Here is a 17,131-nt window from a genome sequence, read left to right as displayed (position 1 = left end):
ATAATTGGATTCCCTTCTTACTTCTACTTATGCTACCTAATTAGCCAATTCTTCTGGCTCTGGTAACTGAAATCCACTCCTTCTAATTTTTTCACCTACCTAAAAATGTACAGGCCACTTGGTTTCTGACCAAACTGTCGTTCATCCTAAACTTTCATTATTCTCTTCACTAAATTGATCCTCAGAGCAACAACTATTCTTTATGAACACCTTTAAAAATTACCAACCGAACACAGTTGTTGCTGTATCCCCTAGGAAAAATAGAGAATCGTCAAAATTAGAAAATCCTCAAGTTTCAAATATCAACACAAAATTCTAAAATTTTTCTTACTTAAAAAACATTCTCAGTAAAACACTCCATTTCTCAATATTTTTTAAAGATTTATTTATTTATTCCTAAGAGACACAGAGAGAAAGAGAGGTAGAGACACAGGCAGAGGGAGAAGCAATCTCCCCACAGGAAGCCCGATGCAGAACTCGATCCTGGATCCCAGAATCACGACCCGAGCGGAAGGCAGATGCCCCACTGCTAGCCACCCAGGCGTCCCTCCATTTCTTCATATTATTTGAACTTTTTTTAAAGGAGGTTGCATGCTCCAAAATGTAATTCTTTCTAAGATCAGGACCTGAGAAAATAGGGGAAATTAGCACTCTGAACTGAAAAAAAAAAACTCTATCATATCTCACTAGTACAAATCAAATGATGCCAAAGATTTCCATTCTTTTTTTTAAAAAAAGATTTTATTTATTTATTCATGAGAGACACAGAGAGAGAGAGAGAGGCAGAGAGACAGGCAGAGGGAGAAGCAGGCTCCATGCAGGGAGCCCGACGTGGGACTCGATCCTGCGTCTCAAGGATCACGCCCTGGGCTAAAGGCAGCGCTAAACTGCTGAGCCACCTGGGCTGCCCAAGATTTCCATTCTTATTTATGTCCAAAACTACTAGTTCATCCTCTAATCAAACTCTTGGGGAGAAATCAAGATATAATTACATTCTTTCATTCACAAAATATTATCAAACCTAATAGCATTCAATGCATCAGTACTACTAATTCAATAATTCAAGATTTATTATTCAGTTTAAACTTTCAAAATATAATTTGAAAAGACAGAATTCCCATCTAAGGTTGTTTTAAAAATCTAGGATAAAATTTGAGGATAAAATTTGAGGCATAACAGATTTTTGAGAAAAGTATTTCACAAAGTTCTAGAATCCCTTTTAAGGAGGAAGAAATTGGATTCTTTAAACTTTGAAATGTTGATAGAAACTTCAAATTTAGTGGAGAAACAAAATCCATTTTTATTTATCAATATTGTTATGAAAATGTATAAAAAAGGAGATTTTTTAAATAATAAATTTATTTTTTATTGGTGTTCAATTTCCCAACATACAGAGTAACACCCAGTGCTCATCTTGTCAAGTGCCCACCTCAGTGTCCGCCACCCAGCCACCCCCACCCCCCACACTCCTCCCCTTCCACCACAGTTCATTTCCCAGAGTTAGGAGTCTTCCATGTTCTGTCTCCCTTAAAAATGAGTTAATGGGAAAAATAAGTTCAATTAGAATTTTTAAGCATTCATAATTCATGAGTATTGTTATCTTTCCTCTTCATATAAAATGTAATTTCAATAAGATATATTTATCAGGGTATAGTATTATATTATTATTAGATTAATAAGATACATTTGTCATTTGTATATTATTCTCTTATAGATGATTTTTAAAGAGGTACTTATTTATATATTTAGAGAGAGTACAGGAGGAGAGGGTAGAAGGAGAAGCAGAGGGAGAGAGAGAATCTCAAGCAGACTCCTTGCTCAGCATGGAGCCTGACACGGGGCTTGATACCTCAACCCTGAGATCACAACCTGAGTAGAAATCAAGAGATGCCTAACTAATTGAGCCACCCAGGTGCCCTGCATCTGTAAATTATAATCAGCTTGTGTCTATTCATCAATATTAACTATAGCTAAAGGGCTTTTGTTGTATTCAGAATTTGGCCTCTGTGATTTTTCAAGTGTACTTTTTAATGTTCTATTTTCCTCTTTCCTATCGAATATATGAAAGCATTAACACATCATTGTGAATAAACCTCTTTGACTGAACCCCCCAAAATAAATGCATTTTCTTAATTGCTTAATAGAAGGATTCTCATTAACACTAAATTCTGTGATTTCCATATGAGTACTTTCAGTCAAATGTGTACTAGTCTATGGTTGGGGTTTTTTGTTTTGTTTTGTTTGTAGTCTATGGTTTTTAATTAAGGGGCATTTTTTTTCTCTTCTTTAGAGCTCAACTTCTAGATTATAAAATGGCTCTAAACTTGACCAAGTATCTCAAAATGGAAGAAGAGTTTTTACCATGGCAGAGAGTAATTTCAGCTGTAACCTATATCATTAGCATGTTCGAAGATGATACAGAACTCTACCCTGTGATTGAGGTGATGTTAATGATATATCTTTTGCAAGTAAATGTGCAGCATGAGCAGAATAGGGAGGTTTCTGAGGGAAGGAGCTTCTGAAAGACACAAAAGCACATCCGCCGGCCAAGTGAAATTAAAGGAAAGTATAATGACATGACTAGTCAAACCAAAGAGATGCTATCTCTATTTTTTTTCAACTTGAGATGTATCAGTGTTTTTGGTTTGGCGTACCACTTAATGATGTATTTTAGTGTTAGAGAGAATACAAGAATTAATATTTTAGTTGCAACATACAGGATACTAACTAGATCCTATTTTTAATGGATTTATCTATGTTAAAATGAATTTATTCTTACTAAAATATACCATTATATTTCCTTATCCCTACTGCTGTTATTTCCACATTGAGATTTTATTATAGGATAGTTATTCTAAATCCTTATCCCTACTGCTGTTATTTCCACATTGAGATTTTATTATAGGATAGTTATTCTAAATACTTTGTGTTTTCTGCAGCACATTGGTAGGACACTCGCAATTTTAAGGAAATTCTGGATTCAAATCTCTAGCTCTTCTACTTACTAACTTGGACTGATGATTTTATTTATGAGTCTTCATTTCCTTTGTACAATAGGAATGTCAGCACCTCCCTGCCTGTGGCAATGGGATAGGTATAGATCATATAAAATAAAAATCCTTTGTAAATCCAAAGGCAATATATGTATATTGGTTATCACTATTTTTATTTCATCAATATTTGATTAATCTTTTCAGTGCAGTATGTCCAGTGTTACTCTATTTCTTACAAATGTTAACTAAAAAGTAGAGGTTAAAAGGGGCTTACCCAAAGTTTTACAAAACATTAGAGAATGATCCAGAATGTTCTTATCTTCAGGATTAAAGCAAATTTGCAATGGGATAAGAACTGAAAATGTCCCTTCCCTAAGGAGAGGCCCAAAGTTCTCTGAACTAGTAGGAGAGAAGAGTACAATGGGGGGAGGGGACTGTAAATTATAACAAATGAGAAACTGCTGAATAGTAAATTATTACTCATTGTACATGGTTCTTTTATTTCAGGAATACTTCCAAAGTCGAGTGAAGCCCACTGCAGATCTTCTAGGATGGAATGACGTCGGAGACCACCTTACAAAGTTATTTCTTACATTTTTAAAACTAAATTTCATTTAATATTTGTTTGTATATGTTAAAAAAGTTAAGTGCTCATTGGCCCAGCTTTGTGTGTGTTTGTTTTTTTAAGGTTGCTCCGTGCCTCCGTATTAGGGTTTGCATGCAAAATGGGAGATCAAGAAGCCTTGAACAATGCTACACAATTATTTCAGCAGTGGCTAAGTGGGACTGTAAGGTGACTGTTCACTGGGTGTTCATTTCTAGAGGACTTCAAACTTAGAAATGAAGAATTAAAATCTCTGAAGCACAATTTCTTCTTCTAGGCTTCCTGTAAATCTGAGGCTTCTGGTATATCGGTATGGAATGCAGAACTCTGGCAATGAGACTTCATGGAACTACACTCTTGATCAATACCAGAAAACTTCATTAGCTCAGGAAAAAGAAAAACTGCTGTATGGATTAGCATCAGTGAAGAACGTTACTCTCCTGTCAAGGTAAGTTTTTTTTTCACTCATATGAATGGCATTTGATGGTTTATGCATCACGGTCACTTTAAGATGCTAATTAAAGTATGATACATTTCCAAGAAAATCTATTAAAATTTATTTTCCCGACAAGAAACAAAATATCCGTGTATGAGTGTAATAAAGAAATGTAATCTCCTATGAAAACATTCTGGGAGTAGGCAGGTTCTAGTGGTGAGCAGTGGTTCAACATTTTCATCCAGGGCCTGGGGTGTTTCTCTTTCTGTTCTTCCTCCTCAACATATTGGATGTCTCATAACCTCTAGAGCTCCAAATATTTTGTCTTCACACAAATACATTCAGTGAAAGAAGAACAAGGGCAAAAGAGTTCCTCCTCACAAGGCTTTGTCTTTTATGCTAAAGGTGAGTTATCTTTGCTTCCCCTCATAACCAGAACTGGATCACACTTGATCATTCTGAGTTAAACTCTAGATCTACCACTTGATCATTTGCCAGCTAGGAGGAACTTGAATTCTTTTGACTGATTTGGGCCATCATCATAGTCTGAGGCTAGGGTAGGTGCCTACCTACTTTCCTAGGATCAGGGATACATTGATCCAAGCCCAGAACAAAGTTGGTTTCTGTCAGCGGAGAAAGTGTCTGTGCCACAATATGCACAGAAAACACAAAATACATTTATATTCCACTCGGAAAGTCGCTTGAAGTGCAGCTATGAATCCTCAACCACTTCACCGATGCTCCAAATCAACTAGCATCTGCCTTAATTCAGTTCTGGTTTCTGAGTTACTTACTGCATTCCCTTAACTAACACTTATGATGTCCTGTCTATGTGTAGGTATATAAATTGTGAGAATAAAACTGAATAAGTCATGATATCTATCCTTGAGAAATGTAGAGCTCATGAGAGGCAGAATATAAATTAGGAAATTACAATGCAATAGCCAGTTTGTAAGGACTACTGGAAGCAGTTTGTATTCACCCGGCAAAGCCAACAATACTCCTTTATCATCTTGCTTCAAGGTAGATGTCAGTTCTCCTGCTCTCTGCCTTAAAATAGTCTACCAAGAACTTGATCATTTTGCCATTCCATAAAACATCGTATTGATCTATTATTTTGATGGCAGTGTGCTGATTATCGGATGAGAAAATTAGCAAATGCTTACTTGTCTTACTAAGACTCTTGGGAATTAGAGAATGAATGATAAGTTACACAAAAATTCAGGACTATCACTAAAGTGCAGTTTCTGGAAGTTCAATGGTCTAGAGTATGTTGAGATATTTCTGTAGGTACAGCCACAGCATAGAGTTAATAAAAATCTATTGACTTGGTCACTTAATTTATCTTGGACTTCTTTGCATTAGACTATAATTATAGCTAACTAATCTAACCATATAGGTTACATTAGAAGTTTATTTCTTATAATCTGGGGGAAGAACAAATAAGATGTAATTGTTATCTTTTAGAAAATAAAAGTATAAGTACTTTCCCTTAATTTACTCTTTTTTTTTTTAGTTAAGTGGGATAATAGGTGAGTGAAGTGCTTCTATTCAATAAATTCAATTAATTTTTTAAAGTTAATAGTTAACGTTTTGAATTGTTTTTCTATTTGTCTTTTCCTAGATATTTAGATTTGCTCAAGGACCCAAACCTTATTAAAACTCAGGATGTGTTTACAGTCATCCGATATATCTCATATAACAGCTATGGAAAGACTATGGCCTGGAATTGGATTCAGCTCAACTGGGAATATCTAGTTAACAGGTAGGATAATTAGACAATGGTTTTTTTGTTCTCTTTGTTTGATATCATCTACAAGTTCTTTCTTTTTTCTCTCTGCTGCACTTTCTCTGACATCTATACAATCTCTGGAATGGCATATTATTAGAAGTAAAGGATCATGGTATTTTACTGCTCAGGAAGCAATTTACTAGTTAACTTTAGGCCTAATTCCTTCTCTGGAAATTATTGTTTCCATCTGATCTACAGAGTCTTGAAATCTGGAAAGATGCCTAAATTGCATTATTTTTAGTTTGGTTAAAACAAGTTAATATGATTCTTCCTGTTGTGTTAGCACCTGGTATAATGCACTTATTTAATTTCAATATTTAATGAAAACTAAGTAAGTTTCTGGACTTGGGTTCAAACTAGAGCCTTATATCTTACTGAGTTTATATGGATGATAACTTTTATTTCCCTTGACCAGATAATCATACTTTAGGTATTATAGGGACCTCTATTTCCCAGGCAATAGAGACAAGAGAGGAGCAAATCAAATTAAACAGATGGTTTCCCAAATTCCTTATATCTTCACCCTCATTTAGAAGAAATGTTGCTATTCTTGGTCCCAATCCTCTAAATTTAGTGCTTAGTCTCATTAAAAATTTTTTGACAGAATATGAAATAGAATATAGATTATATATCCCAAATAGATGTGTAAATATTGACCAAAAGACCTTTACTGTCTGTAATCCCCACAATGGGTAATAGCCCCTGTCATCCCTTCCTAATCTCTCCTGTTTTCCCATCAGCACTGCCTCGTTGATAATGGCTGCCTTATCAGAACTACTAACCATGAAGATAACTTTTATTTCTGTTTTCTTTTCTACCCCACAATTCACCAGGCTGCCATTAGGTTCTTTCACATTTCTCATCCTTCTGAGATCCAGATTATATCTGTAGCTTTCAACTAAAATACCCAACATTACTTTTGCCTATTTGTGATAAATTTTTGCCTTTTCTGTTCTTGCAGTGATTGAATGTAACTTCTTATCCATCTCTATGAAAATTGACTGGCATGTGTGTATGTGAGTGTGTGTGTGCACATGTGATACTTTGTCCATCTCTTTTTAACTGTTTCAGTGAAATTCATGACTTAGAATTATAAATCTACTTATTAGAATTAGAATTATAAATCTACTTATTGAAAACACGTTATCTGGAGGTAACACTTCATGTAATGCAAGCTAGTACCTTTCATTTGCTTAATATATGCCTAGTGACATGTACTGAGTATTTTGTTTTAATCAAAAAGACTATAAGTCTTTCATTTTTTTTGGTACATGCTACAGGGAACCTATGCAGATGAAGAAGAATGCTTACTTTAGAATTATTGAAAAAGGATAAGTAAATAATGTTCCATTTTGTAGAATAAAATGGCCATTCCCTTATTGTTTATTAAATAAAGTACTTTTCAAGGCCTTTTTTAATAGTTCTGGTGTGATTTATTTAAAATAATATATTTTTCATTTTAAAAAATTAGTTCATTTATCATACCTGTTAATAATTAAGAATTCGAAAAAACAGGTGTTACTTTGTAATAAAAGTCATAAACACCTGGCCTTAAAATAAATTTATTAGACCTAATCCTGAATTTTTTTCAAAAAAATAATAAATTGATAAACCATTTCCAGTGCTAGTTCTAAAACCCTTGCCCAAGGCTTTTAATATTTCTTCATAGTCTAATGACCTAATTCTCTTGAGGTATTATTTTACATAGCCTCAAACATAAAATTATATTACAACCACATGTGGCACACAAAAATAATGCTCAATATTAATTATGGTTAGTTTGAATAACTAGAATTTCCCCACTAAAATTGGATAGGATGAATTAAACAAAAATGGGCAAACTTTGTACAAAAATTTCCAAACTCTTGAATATTTCCCAGAACTCAGAATGAGTGATTTTCCTGCCTAGGTTCCTGAACAATTTATTGTCATACTAAAATAAGTAAGCTGCTTTTTTTTTTATAAAGGGTTTTGTCATGTCATTTTTATGACAACTGATGGCCACACCACTATTGCCCTTTCTAGTTCGAGATTTACTCAAAAAATTCCAGATACTTCTGCAATTAGTCTTTGCTTTTGTTTATTCCGCTAAAGTCTTAGATGAAACTGTGAAGGTAAATGAACTCAAGTCAGTTGTGTTGTGTGCTATTTTTTAAATATTTAAGATAAATTTTTTTAAATTTTATTTATTCATAAGAGAGACAGAGAGAGACAGGCAGAGACACAAGCAGAGGGAGAAGCAGGTTCCATGTTTTGGAGCCTGATGTGGGACTCAATCCGGGGACATCAGGATCACACCCTGGGCCAAAGGCAAGCACTAAACCTCTGAGCCACCCAGAGATCCCTTAAGATAAATTCGTATTTTAAAAGTAATTAATATGATAAATTTACAGCATGTTTCCCTCTAAATGCTACACTTCATATGATACTGGTTTATTGGGATAAACATATTTTGTTCTTACATTTTTAGTATTTATACAAGTAGTTTCAGTCTTAATTCAATCTGTTCATTGCTAGTTCCCCAAAATATCCTTTAATTTGTAATCACTAAGAACAAAACAGAAGAGGAATATTATAATTATAGAAGGTCACTGAGAAAAATTGTTTTCTTACCTCTAATTAACAGACTTTCTTTGAATCTACAGAATATCAATATAGCAACTTAATGTGATTTCCTTTTTTAAATCCCTATTTTCTTATTATAAAATAGGTAAGTATTTTTTGCACAAAATACAGATAAGCAAAAATAAGGACACAAAAATCACCTGTAATTCTACCACCTAGAAATAACCCTTGTCGTACTACTGTTTTCTTGAGACATTTTTCTATGGCTGTTTATTTATAGAAATGGAATCATATAATACACATGGTTTTATAACCTGATTTTCTCCCTATATCATCCTCTATTATGGATGTCTTTTCAAGTCTTTAAGTATGCTTCTTCAATTCATCTTTAATGTTCAATCATATTTCAGTGTGGAGATACATTAGTTTAATAGCCAATCTCTATCTGTTGGATAATAAAACTGTTCCAGATCTTCTGATGAATGTTGTAGAATGGTCACCCAGAAAAAGATTTACTGTTAACTTTGCCCATTTTTCCAATCCTTGCTAATACTTAGGGCTGTCCTTAGAAATATTCTTGCTGACGAAAGACTTATATGTGTGTGAGACAGGAAACTATCAAAATTCTAGGGAAGGACACAAGCAGCAAGCTCTTTGACCTTGGTCGCAGCAATTTCTTACTAGACACATCGTCAGGGGCAAGGGAAACAAAAGCAAAAATGAACTATTGGGACTTTATCAAGATAAAAAGGTTTTCTGCACAGTGAAGGAAACAATCAACAAAACTAAAAGGCAGCCTACTGAATGAGAGAAGATATTTTCAAATAATATCTGATAAAGAGCTAGTATCCAAATTCTATAAAGAACTTATCAAACTCAACACCCAAAAAAACAAATAATCCAGTTAAGAAATGGCCAAAAGACATGAATAGACATTTTTCCAAAGAAGACATACAAACAGCCAACAGACACATGAAAAGGTGATCAGCATTACTCATCATCAGGGAAATACAAATTGAAACCATGATGAGATACCACCTCACACCCGTCAGAATGGCTAAAATTAACAACACAGGAGAAAACAGGTGTTGGTGAGGATGCGGAGAAAGGGGAACCCTCTTGCACTGTTGGTGGAAATGCAAACTGGTGCAGCCAATCTGGAGAATAGTATGGCAGTTCCTCAGAAAGCTAAAAATAAAACTACCCTATGACCCAGGAATTCTATCACTAGGTATTTACCCAAAGGATACAAAAATACACATTCGAAGGAGTACATGCACCCCAAATGGATAAAGAAGAGGTGGTGTGTGTATATATGGATGGACGGATGAACTGAGGGGAAAAAGAGAGAGAGGGAAACAAATCATGAGAGATTCTTAATTATAGAGAAGCAATCAAGGGCTGATAGAGGGAGGTGGGAGGCGGATGGGATAGACGGTTGATGGGTATTAAGGAGAGCACTTGTTATGATGAGCACTGGATGTTATATGTAAATGATGAACCACTGAACTCTATTCCTGAAGTAATATTGAACTTTGTGAATTGACTAGAATTTAAATTATGGAAAAATAGAAAATTCCTTGGTAATTGAGTATATAAAAACTGATATCTCATTTTAAATTATAATCCTTTCATCCAGTAAATATTGTGTAACATCTACTATGAGCTAAGCACTGTGCTTGGCATTGAAGATATGATAGTAGAAATAGACCTGGCTCTCTGTCCTCTTGGAGCTTAGGGTCTGGTAATGGAGACTGATATTAATAAAAGAATCACACAAATACATGTACACTTAAAACTGTAATAACTATAAATAGAAGAGGTTCTGGTCACACTGAAAGAGTGTAAAAGGGAAACTGACAAAGTCAAGAGAATTTGGACATTAAGGGCTTGTTGAGCTGAATTCTAAAGGAAGAGCAGAAGTGAATTAAGTGAACAGGAGGTGAAGCATTCCTGATACCTTCTATCAGAAAAGAGAAAAGTAAGGGCCAACATCTGCAGGGTCAGGTTAAGATTTGGGCTATTGTATTAAGAGCAATGAATGCTAAGTCACTAAAGGGTTTTAATTACGAAAGTAAAATGATTGATTTTACTTTGAAAAGAAATCTGTGGTGGTAAAGCATAGATGTAGATGGGGGCCAAAGTGAATTTGAGAAAAGCAGTTAGAGAACTATTGGAGCAGTCTGAGCAAAAGATAGTGGTAGATTGGACTCTGGATAGAATAATGATGTTAGAGAGTTAAGAACAACATTTAGAGCTTGGTGAATTAGAAATAGGACAGAGGTGAGGTAATAAGGATAATGCCTAGATTTCTGAAAAGATAAGGAAAAGAAGAACAATGGGTTTAGTTTGCTATTTATGATGCCTTTGAGTCTCTTTTGAGATATTGAAGTGGAGATTGTATTTGGGGAATATGAATAATAGTGAAGGGGAATATAAGGGAAGGGAGAAGAAATGTGTGGGAGATATCAGAAAGGGACACAGAACATAAAGACTTCTAACTCTGGGAAATGAACTAGGGGTGGTGGAAGGGGAGGAGGGCGGGGGGTGGGGGTGAATGGGTGACGGGCACGGAGGGGGACACTTGACGGGATGAGCACTGGGTGTTATTCTGTATGTTGGTAAATTGAACACCAATAAAAATTAATTTATAAAAAAAAATGAAGTGGAGATTGTTTCAAGGAAGTTATAATCCCTTGTCAAATGCTACTTAAGATTTGAGTAAATCCAAGACCGAAAAATGCCCATTAGATTTATCGGCACAAAGCTATTGGTAACTCTAGAAAGAGCTTTTCAGTGGAGTGAAAGTGGCAGAACCTAAATTGAAGCAAATTAATAAATCAATCATTGAAGATACAAAATATACAGAAATCTCTTGAAAAGTTTGACTATGAATGGGAAGGTGAAAGAAAGGATATCGAGATGCCAGATCAAGGAAGAAGATTTTTTTCTTCTTTTATGTGGAAGATAGTTTATATATGTTTAATATGTTTTACAGCTGAAGAGAAAGACCCAGTGAAGAATGAGAAATTTAATATGTAAGACATAAAAGGTTCTTTTAAAAATAGAATTTTTAAGAAGGGGAGAAACTGGAGCAATGCACAGATGATAGAAGAAAAACAGGCATCTTTGTATGTTTGTAAACTAAAAGATGTAGGAGTTACTATGTGTTTTCTCTGTGAATTAGAAGATAAGGTCATCCTTGTTGCAGAGGGAGGGAAGTAGAAGAATGTCTGGAGGTTGGAAGAGAGTGAAAACACTTGAAAAAAGTAATTCAAAGAATGAGAGAATGAATTGACTAGGGTAATGTAAGAGGACTGTCAACATATAAGACTGATGTTCATGAATTTATAGTGAAACATTTTAGAAAAAGTTGAGAGACCTCCCTTGGCAGATACAGTGGAAATGGGCAGTTGATTTCATCACAAGCTGGAGTTTTGTTAGAAACAAACTATTAAACGATCAGGGAGTTTAGGACCTAGAAAAAAATGTTTTTGAAAGTGGTAAACCATGGACTATAAATTACAGAAGGAAATAAGTGCAAGAAAAGGAAGAGCTGATGGTCCAGGAGAAAGTAGAGATAGGCATGGTCAATGGTCCAGTAATCCAGATAAAGTCAGAGAATAGTCATAGTGAAAACTGAAAGGTAAATTTTATCATGGAGGATGCATAAATGAATAGTGTACCTATGGATGACCACAAGATATGATCATAGAAAATTGTTGGCCAAGGTAAAGAAAAATCATTGGGAATGAGAATGTCAAGAAAGTAAGGAGCTATGATGTTATATTTATCATCGATGTGGACCTTGAAATCACAGCTTGAGTAGAGAGGAAGACTAGAAGTCAGGTGTCAAAGTGTATCATAAATTAGGTGAGGGGAAGGAGTAACTAGAAAGAACAGACATCTTTTAAAAAAGTGGAGAAATAAAGGTCTGGAATCCACAATGGGGAGCATGAGCATACAACTTCTTTTCTGATCTGGTTCTATGAAGGATGTGGGAAAATAAACGTTCTCCAAATGAGAAGTAATATTTCCTGGAAAGGGATAGTTCCAGAAGGCTAGGTAAGGGATCAAGAGATTGGGAAATCTCAGAGTCTGTCAGGAGCAAGGAAGTACAGCATATACATTATCGGGACAGTGTTGAGAATAGATGGCTCAGTCTTATTTTGGGATAATGACTGATAACATTAAGGGAAATTGCTTACCTTAGACTTCTATGACATGAAAGATGAAAGATATAGTGGAATAAAATTCAGTGGTATCTGTGATAAGAGTGAACACTGGACCTAGTCCACTGAAAATCAGTGTTATTAGATACATTTCATGTTTTGTTCCCATTGGTATATTTTCTCTTTATGTTTCTTCTGCAAACTGCTGATTCATTTCTTTCATAATTTCACATTGGCATATTTTTCCCTTTTACCAATTTGTAAGTGTTCTTTGTATAGTGAAAATATTTCCTCTTTTCACAACAAAAAAAATTTTGCCTTAATTTTATGAGTTTTTAGTATAAAAAAATTAAAGATATGTACAACAAACTTTATTAGCTTTTATCTCCATGGCGTCTGTTATTGTTATGTGATAATTTTTTTTAAAGATTTTATTTCTCTGAGAGAGAGAGCAAGAGAGGGTGAGGGGCAGAAGGAGGAACAGGCTCCCTGCTAAGCAGGCAGCCCAATATGGGGCTCCATCTGGGAACTCCGAGATCATGACCAGAGGCAGATGCTTAATGGACTGAGCCACCCAGGCACCCCTGTTATGTGATAATTATTAAATGTAGAATTTCTTCTATTGTTTGCTTACTTGTCTGTATAGCGATACATTTTCTTTTATTCTTCACCAGTATTCCACTGATTCAAAGTTAATACATAATTCTTGTGGTTTTTCTCACACAGTGATTGGTTGCGATGAGATGTTTATCTGTATCACAATTATTTGTATTACGGTCTGTAAGGAAATTTCTGATTCTTGCTCTTTAAGAAAAAAAGTACAACAGGGACAGGAATAGAGTATCATCTGTAAAATCCTATATTTGCACTTAGTTTCAAGTGTATGCATAGCCTGAGTAATACAGATCATATAAGCTATTTATTCTTTTTTCAAAAAGCTTTATTAGCTACTTGCCTATACTATTAGTCTGTATCAGCCTATATGACTGAGCTTCTCAGCTGTATGGGAAACACAGAAATGCAGCAGCTTAAAGGACATACATAATTATTTCTCACTCATGTTAGGCTCCTGAAGTGAGCACTCTAAGTTGTTAAAAGGTTCTGCCCCAGGAGGCCTACCTTATCTTGTCGGTGTGATTGAAGCTTGGAAGAAGGGGGAAAAAACCCAAGAAGTCCAAGGCAAACAATTTTCCTTGACTTAAGCAAGGAGCCAGAGGTTGAAGGTGGTGGAGCTTCTGCTCCTGTTCCGCTGATAAGAACTGAGTTGCCGGTCTGCACTTACCTGTGAGGGAGGCTGAGAGATGTTATCTCTGTCTGGGTTCTCACATGTGCAGGATAAAAGAACAGATCATGGGATGGGAATCCAAGCAGCAGTTGACCACATCTGGGATGATGTTGTGGCTCTGTCTACAAAAAGACTTAAAGATGTGCTAAGAAATGTTCTTGAATAGGAATTTTAAATGAGGGGACATCTGGGTGATCCAGTGGTTGAGCGTCAGCCTTTGGCTCAGGTCCTGATCCCGGGGGTCCTGGGATCGAGGCCCACAGAGGCCCACATCCGGCTCCCTGCATGGAGCCTGCTTCTACCTCTGCCTGTGTCTCTGCCTCTCTCTTTCTCTCTGTGTCTCTTATGAATAAATAAAATCTTTAAAAATAAAAAAAAGAAATTTTAAATGAAATGTGTTTACTTACTGTGTTTTGCTTACTTTGAAAATGACTTTTGTTAAAAATCCACAAAATCCAAGATTTCAAGTTCTAGGCACTTATATTCCCTTTTACTTCCTTAAATTTTTCTTCAGATACACAATCAATGACAGAAATCTTGGCAGGATTGTCACAATAGCAGAACCATTCAACACTGAACTACAGCTGTGGCAGGTATGAAGTTAAATCCCTCTATACTCATCTAGGAAGAACAGGATTACAATTTTTTTGCCTTTTTAAAAATAGAAATGGCATTTTCTCTATTTAGTTCTCAGATAAGGAGAAAGAAATAATTCTTATATCAAATTAAATGTATACCTATATTTTCTAAACTGAAAAAATTCAATTAACTAAGAAACAAAATGTAAAAGTTGAGAAGCTGAGGCCTTGAGAGGCTTAGAAGGCTACATGAGACCTTTTGGCTTTACCAAAGCATGGATAGTAAATGTGACCTGAAATAGGATGGTCAAGATTTGATTCCTTCCAAAATTCACTGTTTTGGAATTTAAAGACTTTTCAGTTTCAAATGTCTCAGTTCCCAGAGGGGAAAATGTTTATGGATGTTGGAAAATCGAGATTGTATGAATTTTCAATATCTGTATATTATATATTGGAATGTTAACATTCTTCTGAGTGTTAAGAACCAAAAAAAAATTTTATTTGTGTAAGTAGCAAACAATACTATGATTGGGGGAGGATTTTGGAAGGAAGACAAATGATAGAACCAAGGTAACAGAGAGGTTATTGTGAGTCCTTAATAAGGGAACTGAAAGTATATTAAAATGTTCTGGACTCCTGAAGTGAAAGAGAAGCCAAGCCAGCATTTGACAGACTGGGTTTTCCAGGGAACACCCTGGGGAATGCACAAAGTAGAGAAGCAGCAGAATCACAGAGGGGCACACCAGCCACCGATGTGCTGCTCTCCTTCCCCAGGATGGGAAAGCGTCTTTTGACCTGACGTGCTGCCAACAGTCCAAAAGCCATGGGTAATGGTTGCCAATCGAAGAGACGAGCTCAGTCTGAATGATGCACCAAGACATGTGCAATGATAGTGAATTTCCAGGGAAGAAGGAAACAAATCCAGCCTGTAAATAAAAGCCTTGAAAACTAATGGGGCTTAAAATGACTTTCTTAATTATTTCCCTCTCTTTTCTAGATGGAGAGCTTTTTCAAAAGATATCCAGATGCTGGAGCAGGAGAAAAACCCAGGGAACAAGTGCTGGAAACAGTGAAGAACAATATCGAGTGGTTAAGACAAAATAGGAACACCATAAGACAGTGGTTTTTGGATTTACCTAAGAATGGCTAATGTGTCCAAATGTCATATTTTGGTTTTGTGAATCTGTTGTTTCTCCTCTTCTATATTTGGTGGCCAAATTTACAAGTACTATGGAGGGAGTCTTATACACAGATACTGCTTTTGCTAAGTAGTGTGTTTATATGGTTTGCAAAGCTTTTAAATTGTTCTTCTTTGTTTATGAAGGAAGATACTAATAGAGTAGTTAATGTACTCAGGGATTTTTTTCTAAGTGTACTTCATTGGAGATTCTTTGCAAACTGAAGAGAATTTAATAGCTATTTTAATGTCTTTAAATATCATTCTTTATATCTTAAATCTGTGAAAATAGAACAATTTGGTCTTAGCTTTACATTTTTAAGTACCAAAGAAACACTACTTAATCTTCTCTCTTGATTGATTTTTAAAGTTTAAATACCAGTACTTGAGGGACCTAAATTACCATCTTAATCTTTATTTTATTATTCAGAATTACACATACCTAATATCATTGTATTCACATGTGTCCTATTCCTTTAAATCCTACCAGAGTAACCCAGGTTTAAATTTTACTCAAATGAATTAGCCAAAGAAATGGCTATTGCCTTCACTGTAAAATCAACAAGAGAACTCTCCTCTCCTTTTTAAAATAAATCTGAATGATTAACTTGAAAAAAAAAATGTCGTGTTCCAGTGTCACTTGACTCTCGAATAATAATGACTGCAGCATTCCCTAAATAATTTAGCATGAGGCAAATACAATTCAAGAACCTAGCTTTTTTCATGCTTGGTACTCTGTCGTCCTGCTCCATTCCCTACAAAGCTCCTTCAAACATGCTATGAAATTAGAGGGAAGACAGTGCTTAACTTTGCTCCATGGATTTTAGAGAAAAAAAGCTAAATAATTGGAAACTGGTCAGGAAAGAGAGAAGGCTGATTATTCCATAAAACTAAATGGAATTAGAATTTAGCTTTGATCTAACCTAGCAATCTAAGTGTGAAAATGAGGAAACCCATGTATATCTCCAGCATGACTCTGCATATCTGAGGATATATCTTCTCATAGATAACTTTTATGTACAAACCCTTAGATCCTAATCCATACAAAATAGCACTGATCAAATTTATATTCGTGACTTGATTAAAGGTATCAATTTTGTAACAGCCAGTGGCAAGAATATGTTTACTATGGTACTTGATGCCTAGTAGATCCACAATGTAAGTCCAATTGAAAAGAAGCTAAATGACTGTATTTGAGTCTACTATATCTAGAAAATCTAAATTTATTTGGAATCTTCAGAAGTATAAAATAAGATTGATTTAATGTTAATTAAAGCACACGAAAAAATCAAAATCTTAGCTTTGACTTTATTTACATAATAATGGGCCTTAATTAAACTACTGCTATTTCTTAATTATTGCTTCTCAATCTACACAGCTAAACTGACAAATTCAAATGTGGGGGGTGGGGCAGAGAAGATTTAAAAAAAAAGAAATTTCCATACCAGAACTTTAAAACTATTATTTTAAAAAATACATTAACAATATAAATCATCAGGAAAGCCCCACTATTCTCATGGTTGATCCTC

The 17,131-nt window shown here is 35.0% G+C and overlaps 1 protein-coding gene across 1 annotated transcript in view; it reads left to right on the top strand.

Annotated features, from left to right (window-relative positions):
• The window catches only part of ENPEP (glutamyl aminopeptidase), an 85,580-nt gene extending 68,684 nt beyond the window's left edge, over positions 1 to 16,896 (top strand). Inside the window, exons 14-20 of the mRNA XM_055342471.1 lie at positions 2,291 to 2,441; positions 3,501 to 3,574; positions 3,682 to 3,786; positions 3,875 to 4,045; positions 5,658 to 5,798; positions 14,362 to 14,440; positions 15,423 to 16,896. Coding sequence (XP_055198446.1) covers positions 2,291 to 2,441; positions 3,501 to 3,574; positions 3,682 to 3,786; positions 3,875 to 4,045; positions 5,658 to 5,798; positions 14,362 to 14,440; positions 15,423 to 15,575 — 874 coding nt within the window. The 3' untranslated portion in view covers positions 15,576 to 16,896. The remainder of the gene's footprint in view (positions 1 to 2,290; positions 2,442 to 3,500; positions 3,575 to 3,681; positions 3,787 to 3,874; positions 4,046 to 5,657; positions 5,799 to 14,361; positions 14,441 to 15,422) is intronic.
• The last annotated feature ends 235 nt before the right edge of the window (positions 16,897 to 17,131 follow it).

The sequence above is a fragment of the Nyctereutes procyonoides genome, unplaced genomic scaffold, assembly GCF_905146905.1.
Source record: "Nyctereutes procyonoides isolate TBG_1078 unplaced genomic scaffold, NYPRO_anot_genome, whole genome shotgun sequence".
NCBI classification, from domain to species: domain Eukaryota; kingdom Metazoa; phylum Chordata; class Mammalia; order Carnivora; family Canidae; genus Nyctereutes; species Nyctereutes procyonoides.
Note: the sequence above shows the minus strand (reverse complement) of the source record. Positions and strands in the feature narration are given on the sequence as shown.